The sequence below is a fragment of the Pistacia vera genome, unplaced genomic scaffold (genome assembly GCF_008641045.1).
Source record: "Pistacia vera cultivar Batoury unplaced genomic scaffold, PisVer_v2 Contig1013, whole genome shotgun sequence".
In the NCBI taxonomy this organism is placed as follows: Eukaryota; Viridiplantae; Streptophyta; class Magnoliopsida; order Sapindales; family Anacardiaceae; genus Pistacia; species Pistacia vera.
The window spans coordinates 159993-175087 of record NW_022195043.1 but is presented as its reverse complement, the minus strand read 5'-3'; the positions used below and the strand labels follow the sequence as shown (position 1 = coordinate 175087).

General features: G+C 32.9%; 3 protein-coding genes across 3 annotated transcripts; 1 reads left to right on the top strand and 2 right to left on the bottom strand.

Annotated features, from left to right (window-relative positions):
- Positions 1-937: 937 nt before the first annotated feature.
- Positions 938-4913, top strand: LOC116115066 (CDPK-related kinase 4-like). The gene is made up of 7 exons (XM_031401235.1): positions 938-1234; positions 2415-2763; positions 2931-3040; positions 3235-3339; positions 3621-3683; positions 4135-4302; positions 4399-4913. The coding sequence occupies exons 1-7, from the start codon at positions 938-940 to the stop codon at positions 4540-4542; spliced, it is 1236 nt and encodes a 411-aa protein (XP_031257095.1). The 3' UTR covers positions 4543-4913.
- Positions 4914-10001: 5088 nt separating this feature from the next.
- LOC116114975 (auxin-responsive protein SAUR32-like) lies at positions 10002-10295 on the bottom strand. Its single transcript, XM_031401144.1, has one exon. It carries the CDS (start codon positions 10293-10295, stop codon positions 10002-10004), a length of 294 nt encoding a protein of 97 aa, XP_031257004.1.
- Positions 10296-12172: 1877 nt separating this feature from the next.
- Positions 12173-12466, bottom strand: LOC116114887 (auxin-responsive protein SAUR32-like). Its single transcript, XM_031401045.1, has one exon. The coding sequence runs from the start codon at positions 12464-12466 to the stop codon at positions 12173-12175; it is 294 nt and encodes a 97-aa protein (XP_031256905.1).
- Positions 12467-15095: the final 2629 nt, after the last annotated feature.

The following is a 15095-nucleotide window of genomic DNA, read 5'->3' as shown; positions in this document are numbered from 1 at the left end:
TACTTGCTATTTTAACAGCCGAAATGAATGGGAGGAAGTTATTCAACAAAACGAAAAACTGAGCAAAATCAATCAGGATTTAATTGTGGATTCTCAAAGCCATCTACACTTTCACTTAGTGGGACATCAACTTTTCTATGATGATCGGGTAATTTTGCCTTGTTCAAGCCCCCAAGTTCAGCTTCTTCTTCGGGAATTTCACTGAACTCCTATGGGGGGTCATTCCGGGTTTTTCAGAACCTACAAAAGATTGTCTCAAGTTGTGTATTAGGATTTGGGAGGGCATGAAAGGTGATGGCCAGAATTTTGTCCGCAGTTGCCTTATATGCCAACAGAATAAATATGATAGCCTCCAACCAGTCGGATTATTACAGTCCTTATCCGTGCCAACCCAAGTGTGGGAGGACATCTCGATGGACTTCATCATGGGCCTTCCTAAAGCTCACTGAGTCTATACAATACTGGTGGTGGTTGATTGGCTGACAAAGTACAACCATTTCATTCCTCTACAACACCCCGTACACAGCCAAGGAGGTAGCTAACCTCTTCCTTCAACATACTGTGAAATTACATGGCTTTCCCAGAACAATTGTATCGAATTGGGACAAGCTCTTTATGAGTATTTTTTTGGGGGAGATGTTTAAACAGTCCGGCACCAAGCTACACATGAGTATAGCTTATCATCCCCAATCAAATGGTCAATCCGAAGTGGTCAATCAGGGCGTTGAGACATATTTACGTTGCTTTTGGGGCAGCAGCCTAAACAATGGCCTAAATGGTTGAGTTGGGCGGAATATTGGTTTAACACGACCTTTAACCGATCTTTAAGTATGACTCCTTTTTGGGCATTATATGGTAGAGATCCACCAACACTTAAGTATTCTGAGCACGCATCCTAGGGGAACTCAAGCTAAATTTGTCTAATGCTCAAGAGGCTATGAAGGCATATGCTGATGGAAAAAGAAGAGCTGTTCAGTTTGATGTGGGAGATCTAGTTTACTTAAAACTCCAACAATATCGTCTCAAATCCCTAGCCAGAAGAACCAACGAAAAACTCAGCCCTAGATTCTATGGACCATATGAGGTGATTGAGAAAATTGGCCCTGTGGCTTACCGTTTGAAATTTCCAGACACGGCTTGCATCCATAACGTCTTCCACGTATCTCAGTTGGAAAAGATCACTTTGCATCCAGTTGCTGCACTTCCTCTTCCTCAGTTCCTGGATGGTGATATGGTAATCTAAGTTGAACCAAAACAAGCTTTGCTCAAACGACAATTGCTGAATGGGGACTATGAAGTTTTGATCAAATGGAAGAATTCTCCAACTTGTGATAATACTAGGGAATCTTATGAAACCATCTGCCATCAGTTCCCATCTTTTCACCTTGAGGACAAGGTGACACTTCTTGGGGAGGGTAATGAACTAATGATGGACCTGGCATCTCTAAGTGGTATATATGCAAGACAAAGAATGGGCAATAGGGGCAAAAGGGGTAAATTGTATTGGGACAGTTGGCTAGGTAATTGGTTAGAATCTTCATGTCAAAATGAAAAGGGAAAAAGGGAGTTGTAGTGGGATATCCTGATTTTGTGCGTGAGTCTTACCTGGGAGGTTTTAGCCCTCGAAGACCAGTTGATTCTACTGTTCCATTCATGAATACTATCACCTATAATTTTCTTATTGTTCTGATCTGATTTACTTGCCCTCTTTAGTGTTCATCTTGTTTTTGCTGTGTTTGAGCTGTGTTGTTGGAATTGTTGGGATTTGGTGTTGTGATTGGGAATTCTAGGATAGGTGTTCATCACATCCTCAGGTCAATTTCTTTATTGGGTTTGTTTCCTTAGAGCATTTGTCCAGAGAGTATGAAATACCTCTGGTCCCACTTTTTTTTTTTTTTTTTAAGAAGCTAATTTTTGCCGCTCTGTATTAATTACTTTCCATTAGTTTAATAGACATTTCATTTTTTTTTTTTTTTTTTTAAGAAGCTAATTTTTGCCGCTCTGTATTAATTACTTTCCATTAGTTTAATAGACATTTCAACCTTGTGAGTGCTACCAATAATCATGCTTAATTTATTGCCTATGTTCCAGGGCAAGCTACCCAGCCTCCCCTGTAAGTAGTGTACAAGTATTATTGTAAACATGGTCGCGGAAACAATGTGGCATTTTTGGCCAAATTTTTCTGTAAATGGCCTTGGGTCACAATACATCTACATATATCTCAGTCTTAGACTTCAGATGGCTGATAACCTAATTTGATTGTTTTATACTTGATATATCACTTGAAATAGTTTTATGCTACTGCATAATGGTATGCAATTTTGCTTTTTCACTGAGTCACAGAGATGCATCAATCAATGATTTTCAGTTGCCATCCTTTGCAATTACTTCCCTTTAACATAGAGTTACTTTAGTTGACGAGCGTAAGCTTGAATGAAAAAACATACAGTTTTTTCACACCTGCAGATCAACGTCTCAACGATATTGTCGGGAGTGCGTATTATGTTGCACCTGAAGTTCTTCACAGAATGTATAGCGTTGAAGCAGATATGTGGAGTATTGGTGTCATAACGTATATATTGTTATGTGGAAGCAGACCTTTCTGGGCCCGGACTGAATCTGGAATCTTTCGTTCAGTGCTTCGAGCTGATCCTAACTTTAGTGATTCACCTTGGCCTGCTGTATCACCAGAAGCCAAAGATTTTACACGAAGGCTTCTGAGCAAGGACCCCAGGAAAAGAATGACTGCGGCCCAATGTCTAAGTAAGTAATGTCAAAATTTTTTGGCAGAGAAGACTAGATCAATACACATACATATATACATACACAAGAAAGCATTTGATAGAATTTACAGTCTATTATTTGCTTGTAATAGCATATATTTATTATTTATTACTGATGGAAACTATTATATTCCTTGACATTTGCAGCTCATCGATGGTTACGAGATGAAAATTGTGCTGGCCCTTTGGACATCTTGATATACAAGTTAGTCAAGTCTTACCTTCGTGCCACACCTTTTAAACATGCAGCATTAAAGGTAGTTGCCCGACTTGTCATAATTAACAAAGCAGTGTATGATATTTACAGGAATCCTCCAAACTCATTTTCTAGTGATATCTTGTACATACATAGCCCACCTTTTGGAGCAACTTTCACAGTGTAGTTGGGCTGCCTTTTTCCGTGGTCACTGCTTTAACAAATTTACTTATCTGGTCTTTAATGTGGCTGCAGGCTCTTTCAAAAGCTTTAACAGAAGACGAGCTAATATATCTTAGGGCACAGTTTAGGCTTTTGGAACCTAAAACTGGTCGTGTCTCTCTTAGTAATTTTAAAGCGGTTAGTTGGTGCTTCCCCTTAGTTCTCGCACTTTTCTTTCTTTCATTCTTTTTATTTTTTAGTTAAAAAAAAAATTAGTATTTAAGTTATAAGTAATTATTAAACCTTATTTCTGTTTTTGCTGTAATAGTGTGTGTAATATATTTCTTTTTCTTTTTTATTGATTTCAAAATTATTTTTACTTTTTTTACTGATAGAAATTGCTGTCTTATTTAATAATTTCCAATTGGTTATCAGCCATGGCTTTATCATGATTATTAGTTTGTTATGAAGAAGTGCAGGCTCTAATGAGAAATGTAACTGATGCCATGATGGATGCAAGGGTTTTTGAAATTTTTGATTTGGTGAGTCTTCTTGATAAATCTTTAATCCTCACACAGTTTATGTATATTATCACAAATTTCTGTACAGTGGTTATTTTATTGTATTGTGTTTTTGCCTCTTAAGATTTTAATTACATGATATATTACACTATACGCTTTTGTGTTTTGTAAAACCTGTGAATTGTTGGATATGGTCTGGCTATAATCTTTGAAGCAGCATAGGAGAAGAATAAAAAGGAAAAAGTCCACGTTTCTTCATTTTGTAGGACTGATATCTTATCCTTAAAATAAACATTCTTATTCCATGGCTTTCTGCAGCATTCTTGTTCATTATTATTTAACACTCAAAATTTCATATATTATCATAACCTTGATTCCAATTTTTCTTTCTTATGAAGTAGAACTTCCTTATTATCATTTTTCATCTTGTACTTGATGCTAACAGAAGTTCCATTTTGTTTTTTAACATAAGATGGATCCTCTTGCATATAAAGATATGGAATTCGAAGAGTTTTGTGCTGCTGCTATTAGTGTATATCAGCTCGAGGCTATTGAGGAATGGGAAACAATTGCAAGTACAGCCTTTGAATATTTTGAACAAGAAGGAAATCGACCCATTTCGGTTGAGGAATTGGCTCTGGTATGTGCATGTGTTGTTGGTATAGTCAAGTTTTTTTTTTTTTTTTTTTTAAATGATCAAATATCGACTTACTAGCTATATGAAAACAATTTGCAGGAAATGAATGTGGCTCCTGCAGCTTATTCTGTGTTTAACGACTGTATCAGAAATTCAGATGGGAAGCTGAGTTACATTGGATATACTAAATTTTTACATGGTGTGACGATACGGAATACCAATACAAGGCGCAGGCAACAATGATAGAATTTATTGGCAGAAATTTTATGAAAAGGTATTTTTCATTTATATTTTATGAATTCAGAGAAAGAAGCGTGTACATGAAATGTCTAAAAGATATATATATATATATAATTCATTTAATTTCCACTGAAATGCTATACCATGTGATTTCTGAGTCAAATGTGCATAATACAATAGAGTATAACTCAGAATTCTTGTTGTAGCTTTTTGTTGTAATAAGCAGGTTATTAGATCTTTGCATCAACATTGGATCCACTACAACTTCAAATTAGATAATTATTAAATTATCCAAAATAGGTATCTATTTGAGTTGTCAAGATTCAAACACCTTTTTGTCTATCAAAATGTGGAACAAATATTGATCTATGCTCTTTGATCTAATTGAAAATGTGTGCTCATTTTTGTATATAACAAGCGCCTTACTTGATAGTGGGATCCATCTTTACTGTCAATTTCCATAAGGTTATTTTTTATTTTTTAACATAAAAGAGTTGAATTGAAAGTATCATTAAAAATAGTTTATTGTGTATCTGAAATAATAATCACACTTTAACGGAATACTAACAGAATTATATTTTATACATGAAGAGGAAAGTATTATATAGTGATACTTCAGGAGGAAATTACAATTTTGTCAAATGTTTGGAAGATAATTTTAGTTTTCAACTGACTTTTACTTTGTAATTGTTCCTCCATTGTTTTAAAACCCGGACTGGAGGGCAACCCGCTCTACTCTCTGGTTCACGGGTTAATCGGTCTAACCGGTTGGACCGGTGATATCATCACATCAGCATGATGGCGTTAGCACATAAAAAACCTGTTTTTTTTTTTTTTCTTTTTTTTGAAAGGATTTTCATTTTTTTAATAAGACAATAACAACTTAATTACTACCCAACATGATTCAAAGTTCAAATTCAATAACAATTCTAATATAATTTAAGTATTTAACAACAATCTAAAATCCAAATCCAAAACATGATATTGTGTTCATCCATTATATATTAAATGACAAAATACATAATAATTAACAACAACACATTTGGTGCAAGTGTTCTTTCTTTGATCCGTCTCCATGTTGATTGAGCTTCACACACTAGCATCAAAATTCATCATCATCATCACCATCATCATCATCATAACCATCACCATCATCTACGTAAATTTCAGTAAAAAATAGAAATCACAAGTTAAAACTTGTAATTTAATTTAAGAACTACTAAGAACATAGTCAATACGATCTAGGAACTACTCTTTGGTCTAATTCAGATTAGTATCGTCTGATGAGAATTATGATGTCTTTTCACACTTACACAACTTCTCGACTATGCACAAAAGGATATTCCACAGGCATTAATCATCTCCTAATGGACCGTTCTTTTTTTTCCTTTCTCTTTTCTTTTCTTTATTTTATCACTCACACTCACACTCACACTCGCACTCGCACACGCACACGCACACGCACACGCACACGCACACGCACACACACACACACACACACACACACACAATTGCAAGAAGAGAAGAAAAAAAATGTTTTTATACACCTTTAACTAAGTTGAACGAAATATTTGATTGTTTAAACAATTGTCCGATTCAACCCTAAACAGTTTCCTGTAAATCATAAATATATATTAATTTTAATTTTTGAAACGATTCCATTAAGTCCTATAATTAGCATATATATATATATTTGAAAGGATGTAGATAATACTAATCAACACACCAGACGATTAAAAATAAGCCAGAACTCAGGAGCACAATCATATGCAATATGCCTTAATTCAAAATCAGTATGAGATATATCTCATTTTTCATTCGGGAACCATTCTGTCTTCCTCATTTCATAAAAATATAGTTAAGACACAACAGCTTACAACACATTACTCCTGAGGATTAAAGAGAGCCTTTATTTCCATATTATTGCACTCTAAATGATAAAATAGCTTCAGCTTAAAAAGATACCCTAAAGAATTGAGGTGAAAATTATTTTGAAGATGTCCCAAAGGAAACAAATACGTTTAAACAGACAATGTGTACTTTTTTAAGAAAGCTTTAAAGTATCAAAAATATCACAGATTATGCAAAATAAAAACAATGAATCCACAAAAAACATTGCTTCAGATAAAGTTTGCAACGAAATCATTATTAAAGCTGGATCGAGGAATGGCGTGTTTATTACCTGGATCGAGGAACAGAGCTGTCGTCGACGAATGGAGCTGTCGTCGTCGATTTTTGACGAGGGAGGAAGACGTTGTCATCGATTTCAGAGAGTTCAGTTGCGATTTGGTGAATGATTGCGATTTCAGACTTCAGGGAGTAGAGTTGATTGCGATTTGAGTGGGATTTCAGAGAGAAATTTTCGTAGAGAAGCTGAGAAATCTGAGAAATTTTCGTGTAGAAGAAGCTGAGAAACAGAGAAAGGAAATCAGAATAGAATGGGTTGCGATTGCGTAGGTTTACGGATTTTTGAAAATTTCGACCAGTTTATCCACCGGTCCGGTTGGACTGGCGGTTCACTGATTTTATCTGGTTTTTAAATGGGTTAAAGCGAGTTATTACATAATGGCGGGTTTAGTGTTGACTTGAACCGGACACGTGATCGGTTCCCGGTCCGGTCCGGTTTTTAAAACAGTGATCGCACCCCCTTAAATATATATTATTTCACCTTAACTTTACCTTTTAATTATTTTTCTATATTATAATTTAAATTAATTCATTTTTTGTTGAATTAAAATACAGTACTGCATATATATATAATTCATATATATTAATTTTATATAAAATCTAATTAAGGTACTTTAACAAACTTGTCATAATCGTGGTTCAGTTTTCATTTTTTATTTTATTTTATTTTTACTGCTAACTATATTTGAATTAAATATTGATATCTTAATAGTCACTATAATAAAAACCAAGAATTTATATATTTTAGAATAAAATTTAGAGTAATATTGTACCGTATTGATAATGAGAAAATTATGCTATATCAATATGTATTATACTCACAATGTTGGGACGGTAATTATAGAATATATATCATTGTTATATTAATACTGGGAATGTTGGATAGATTGGTGGGTATGTTATATAAATTATTAAATTGCCCTCCTTTTTAAATATTAATATCATATTATTTTTTTAAATCACTTTTAACCCCTAACATTTGAGATTTTGCTAAAACACTCCAGCCACAAACATTTATCTAATAAAATCACCTCCACCCACCTCAAGCCACTGTCAGCTGTCTACCGCCACCGTCAGCCGCTATTGGCAGTCACCAGAACGGTGCACGACCGACTAGATTTGGCTGATCATGTGCCTATCTGGTCGTTTCCAACCAAATCAATGGCTGGAAACAGCCAGACGATTATGGATCTGGTTGAAAATGGCCAGACATATTCTAGCTGTTCCGGCCAGATCAATGGTCGTTAATAGCCAAATTTGTGGCCGTTAATAGCCATGATAGGGTCGAAAACAGCCAGATCTATTCCAATGTCGTGCGCCATGGGTCTGTCTATTTTCGACCAGATTTACAGCCATCTAGCTTTTCCAACCATCGATCTGGCCGAAAATGACCAGATCAGTGCACAACTGACCAGATTCGACTGGTCATGCATCGTTCTAGCAACGTCAGCCGATGATTGCCATCGTGGCCGATGATGGTCGCCTGCAGCTGACGGTGGTGGTTGGCAGGCAGTGGTGGTCTTGGGTGGCCTGCAATTTGTTTTAAATATAAGAGCATTACTATCCAAAAACTTAATTAATTAATTAGGGGTAAAATTGTAATGGCAGATTCATGTAAATTAATTTCAAAATAAGGGCATTATTGTCCAAAAATTTTAATAGTTCAAAATAAAACTGTAACAAAATTAAGATTACCAAGTAATCTTAAAATACTTAAGAAAATTGAGGTATTTAGATTACCACCTATATAATCAATAATAATTATTATTGGTTTTTTAAGATTACTAGAATATTATATTACTTGACAACTAAATGTGATAATCTAAGTAATATAAGATGACATTACCACAGTAATGAAGGATAACCCCAACCAAACGCCCCCTTAGGGTGTGTTTTGTTTAGGGAATGTTATATTAATGGAAAGAAAGATTACCTTGAAGATTACTAAGAATGTTTAGAGAAATGTGTTTGGTTGGTTGAAATAAATTGGTAGGTATGTTACATTAATATGTTTGGTTGGGAAGAATAAATTGGTGGATATATCATATAATTTACTAAATTGCCCTCATTTTTAAATATTAATACAATATTATTTTTATTATTATTTTTTGAATAATTTTTTAACCCCCTATGTTTGAGATATTGCTAAAACACCCCAACAACAAAAAAAAGATTAAAACTTAACAAGAACACCCCCACCCACCCAAAGCCACTATTGGCCACCTGCCATCACTACCAGTGGCGGCGTCAATGGCCGTAACGGTGCATGACTGGCCGGATCTGGCCAACCATGCGCCGGTATGTTCATTTTCGTGGCCAGATCTATAGCCAGAACCGGCCATCATTAATGGTCAGTGTTTTGGCCATTGACAACCAGATCCTTTTGACTGTCTGGCCGTTAACGACAACCAGAGATCGAGCCCTCGTTAACGGCCACGAGTCGTAGATCCAGCTATGGTTTCTGACGGTCGGTGGCTAGTAGTGGTGGCCAGATCCACCCACCACTCTTGGGTAATTTTTTTCAAAGTGCAGGGATATTTATGTCCTAAAAATTTTGTATATAAGGATTAAATTAATAGTCCTTGAATTTTTTTGTAATTTTTTTTCAAAACAATGATATTATTGTCCAAAAAATTTAATAGTTAAGGGTAAAATTATAATAAAAATAAGATTACCAAATAATCTTAAAATACTTAAGAAAATAGAGATAATCATATTACTTTCTGTATTACCAACAATAATTACTATTAGTTTGAGAAAATTACCGGAATCTTATATTACTTGATAATTAAACGTGGTAATCAAGTAAAATAAGATGACATTACCTTCGGAATGGGAGATTTCTCCCAACCAAATACACCATTAATGTTATATAACATTACCGGTATTACATATAAATATAAAATTTAAATGTAATTGTCTTTAAAATATATAAAGGCAATTTTATTTTAAAAAAATAAGATATGTGAAGGGATATCATTCTAGCGTTGGCGTAGGTGTTATGTTAGTTTGAAACAGATGTGTTGGGAATATAAAAATAATCTTGGAGTGTTAGGAACACCATTTTCACTTGTAATGAATGATTATTTATTTTCTCATTTTATTTGTCTCTTTGTACACACGTGACAATTAGAGTGTAAAAGAGATTTTGCTTAGCGTTTCTCGTAATCTTGTAGTGTATAATAAAAAGTGTAGGAAGTAAATAACGACTCTTTGACATTAATTTTCTACAAATATAATACAATAAGTAATAATAAAATGAAATTCAAATCATTCTAATGAAAGCACCCAATATGATGAATTGAGTAGTGATTATCAATGATACCCTGAACATTGCGAAACTCCTCAACATGGCAAGGAATGGTAATGGGGCCTTTCTGATCAAATCCAAACTCTTCCTCAGCTTCTTTCAACAACTCCATGAAAAGTGGATGATTTATGTACATAACTGGAATCACAAACTTGTGTTGTTCTTCACCTTCATGACCCACCTTCACGGCTAAACATCCCTTTGGCACTTCATGATGATGATGCTGGAAATGAAGATGAAAATTCAGACGGTGTCCCATTTTCAGTTAGTTATTTATAAGAAAACAACAATAGCAAGATTGAAGGATTTTGGAATAATATTATGTATAGGTCATTACAAATTTGATGGAGATTGTTTTATATATGGGTAGGATCTTGAAAGTCAAAAGATTAAAGAGGCGTTTTCTGGATGCTGAATCTGAGGTGGAATTGTTTTCAGTTTCGACACGCTATTGCTATTCACTTTTGACTTGTATTCATGCGTTGAAAACTCAACTTTCACATGATTTGCAATTGGCAAAATGGGAAGACGTAAAGAGTTAAAAATACTTATACCTCTTTTTGGTAAGATATAATAATAATAAAAAAAAAAGAATCACTTCTTTTCTTAAAGAAAATAACAATTATCACATACTATATTTATTATGTTAAGCATTAATTTAGATTTATATTTTATTAAATTATTAATGTTTCAAATTGGAGTTCAATTTTTTCTTTTTTCTCTTTATAAAAGATAAAACAAAATTATGATGAAGTAATCAGCTGTCTATAAGACTTGGAACTTGAATTGTGCTAGAAACAAACAACACATGGGAATGACAGAATTAATAGAATATTATCTGAAAATTTAACAGAGCACATCAGACGCGTGCCACGTTTTGCCCAAAATCTGATAAATGCAACGAGATGTTACGAAAGCGTCATGAGTAACGCGCATGGTTAAGGTGTAAATACTAAATAGTCGCATGGTTCACGTTTAGTCAATAAACACCTATCCCACACCTCACCTAAAATTTCAGCTTTACATTCACACCCCAAAGGTATGAAAAATTAACAGTGATTTCTGTTCACATTTGAAGAATTATTTGATAACTCCCCTCATGGCCTTGATCGATACATTTCTTGTGTTTGGTCTACTTCATTTAACCCCTATGAAATTGTTAATATCACACAAATTTATTTTGTTTTACAAGATTNCGGCCATCATTAATGGTCAGTGTTTTGGCCATTGACAACCAGATCCTTTTGACTGTCTGGCCGTTAACGACAACCAGAGATCGAGCCCTCGTTAACGGCCACGAGTCGTAGATCCAGCTATGGTTTCTGACGGTCGGTGGCTAGTAGTGGTGGCCAGATCCACCCACCACTCTTGGGTAATTTTTTTCAAAGTGCAGGGATATTTATGTCCTAAAAATTTTGTATATAAGGATTAAATTAATAGTCCTTGAATTTTTTTGTAATTTTTTTTCAAAACAATGATATTATTGTCCAAAAAATTTAATAGTTAAGGGTAAAATTATAATAAAAATAAGATTACCAAATAATCTTAAAATACTTAAGAAAATAGAGATAATCATATTACTTTCTGTATTACCAACAATAATTACTATTAGTTTGAGAAAATTACCGGAATCTTATATTACTTGATAATTAAACGTGGTAATCAAGTAAAATAAGATGACATTACCTTCGGAATGGGAGATTTCTCCCAACCAAATACACCATTAATGTTATATAACATTACCGGTATTACATATAAATATAAAATTTAAATGTAATTGTCTTTAAAATATATAAAGGCAATTTTATTTTAAAAAAATAAGATATGTGAAGGGATATCATTCTAGCGTTGGCGTAGGTGTTATGTTAGTTTGAAACAGATGTGTTGGGAATATAAAAATAATCTTGGAGTGTTAGGAACACCATTTTCACTTGTAATGAATGATTATTTATTTTCTCATTTTATTTGTCTCTTTGTACACACGTGACAATTAGAGTGTAAAAGAGATTTTGCTTAGCGTTTCTCGTAATCTTGTAGTGTATAATAAAAAGTGTAGGAAGTAAATAACGACTCTTTGACATTAATTTTCTACAAATATAATACAATAAGTAATAATAAAATGAAATTCAAATCATTCTAATGAAAGCACCCAATATGATGAATTGAGTAGTGATTATCAATGATACCCTGAACATTACGAAACTCCTCAACATGGCAAGGAATGGTAATGGGGCCTTTCTGATCAAATCCAAACTCTTCCTCAGCTTCTTTCAACAACTCCATGAAAAGTGGATGATTTATGTACATAACTGGAATCACAAACTTGTGTTGTTCTTCACCTTCATGACCCACCTTCACGGCTAAACATCCCTTTGGCACTTCCTGATGCTGATGCTGGAAATGAAGATGAAAATTCAGACGGTGTCCCATTTTCAGTTAGTTATTTATAAGAAAACAACAATAGCAAGATTGAAGGATTTTGGAATAATATTATGTATAGGTCATTACAAATTTGATGGAGATTGTTTTATATATGGGTAGGATCTTGAAAGTCAAAAGATTAAAGAGGCGTTTTCTGGATGCTGAATCTGAGGTGGAATTGTTTTCAGTTTCGACACGCTATTGCTATTCACTTTTGACTTGTATTCATGCGTTGAAAACTCAACTTTCACATGATTTGCAATTGGCAAAATGGGAAGACGTAAAGAGTTAAAAATACTTATACCTCTTTTTGGTAAGATATAATAATAATAAAAAAAAAAGAATCACTTCTTTTCTTAAAGAAAATAACAATTATCACATACTATATTTATTATGTTAAGCATTAATTTAGATTTATATTTTATTAAATTATTAATGTTTCAAATTGGAGTTCAATTTTTTCTTTTTTCTCTTTATAAAAGATAAAACAAAATTATGATGAAGTAATCAGCTGTCTATAAGACTTGGAACTTGAATTGTGCTAGAAACAAACAACACATGGGAATGACAGAATTAATAGAATATTATCTGAAAATTTAACAGAGCACATCAGACGCGTGCCACGTTTTGCCCAAAATCTGATAAATGCAACGAGATGTTACGAAAGCGTCATGAGTAACGCGCATGGTTAAGGTGTAAATACTAAATAGTCGCATGGTTCACGTTTAGTCAATAAACACCTATCCCACACCTCACCTAAAATTTCAGCTTTACATTCACACCCCAAAGGTATGAAAAATTAACAGTGATTTCTGTTCACATTTGAAGAATTATTTGATAACTCCCCTCATGGCCTTGATCGATACATTTCTTGTGTTTGGTCTACTTCATTTAACCCCTATGAAATTGTTAATATCACACAAATTTATTTTGTTTTACAAGTATTAAAAACATCGTTCTATCTAATTTTTAATTAAAAGTCTATCTTACCCTTCCACTAATTACTAACTCAACAAATTTCTTAAATCCTTCACTCAACAAATATCTAAATCCATAAAATCAACCTTGAACTTACAATTATATTTTATGAGAGAAGGTCACACATTTATAGAACACATTTAAACTAACATTTAGTGATTAAAAAAAAAAACACAATTAAATTTAAAAAAAAAAAACAATTCTTTTAAAATCAAGATTTTTAACACATAATTGCAGACAGAAATTAAATATTGACATATTTGAGATAAACTCTTGAAGATTAACAAAATAAATGATAATTTTAGGGGGTTTTGTTGGTTTTGGAGGTGATTAATTTCGTATTTTTAATTATTTTCTTTGTGTTTTTAGATAAATATACCGAACGCTTTTTTATTTTTTGTATTTTTCCATTATTTTCAATATTCTCAAAAAAAAACACAAAATTCATGATAGAATTCACCCTAATATATTGAATAGGGGCTAAAAAATCATACTCCAATTTTATATTATGAGTGATTCTATTGACACCTATTAATAGCCTAAAGAAGCCCCATTTATTAAAATACCCTATTTAAAAATTTAAAAATTAATTTTTTTTTTTTTTATGACATTCCATAGATTCCATAAATGCTCTTCATTCCAATTTTTGTTTTTATTCTTTTAAAATAGTAAATATTTCATTCATTTCACTTATGTTATATACCCCCAACAATCACCAAAACTAAAATAAAATATTACATATTCAAATTGAAAGTTCAAAAAAAATTAAAGTTAGAAAAGAAAATCTTATAAATAATTAAATTAAGAACACAAAACATAAGAATTATAACAAACATTTCTATTACAAAATAAAATAACTTAAAAGTATGTTCGTGTTGTAAAGAAAATGTGGGTCTACCACCATTTTAGACCTTTCATCACACTATTGCCACCTCTTGACACATGGCAAAAGATGGCAACAATTTTTGACACCTAGTTGCTAAATAGCATGTTTTGATTAGTTTGGAGGGTGACAAGAATTACTAAATAACCCTTCCCTCCTTCATAATTTGAGTGGACTAAGATGAGAAGATAATAAATTTTAGCCCCTTTATCGTTCTTCTATTTGCAATAGTCCTTTATCTTTCATTTGTTATTCATTAGTCCTTATAATTATTTTATATTTCGTAATTAGTTTACAATACATTATCTGCATGAAGAGCTTAACAAGTGTAACGTTGCACCCCTATTGAAAGTAAGTACTTCGATCCTACATGTGTTCTTTAATATTTTTGTCCGCTTTTATGGCTGGATTTATTTATTATTATTAAATTTCACCTCTATGGTCAGATATATTTATTATTGATAAATTCTGTCTCTATGGCTGGATCTATTTATTATTGTTGAATACCACCTTCATAGTCGAATCTAATCATTCTTGTTGAATACAACCTTTTCTAAATAGATCTGCTTTTATTATATATTCAATAGCTAAATGCGATAAATGAACTTGAAGTTTCATAAATAAATATCATTTTAGAATTTGAAGTTCTAAATACTGATTACAAACATGAAGTTTGTAAAACAGAGACAAAAAATTGACCTAAAGTTCCACATCATGAAAATGAAGTTATGTAAACATCCTTACTAATGTAAATTTTTTTTTTTAAGGATGGACTTC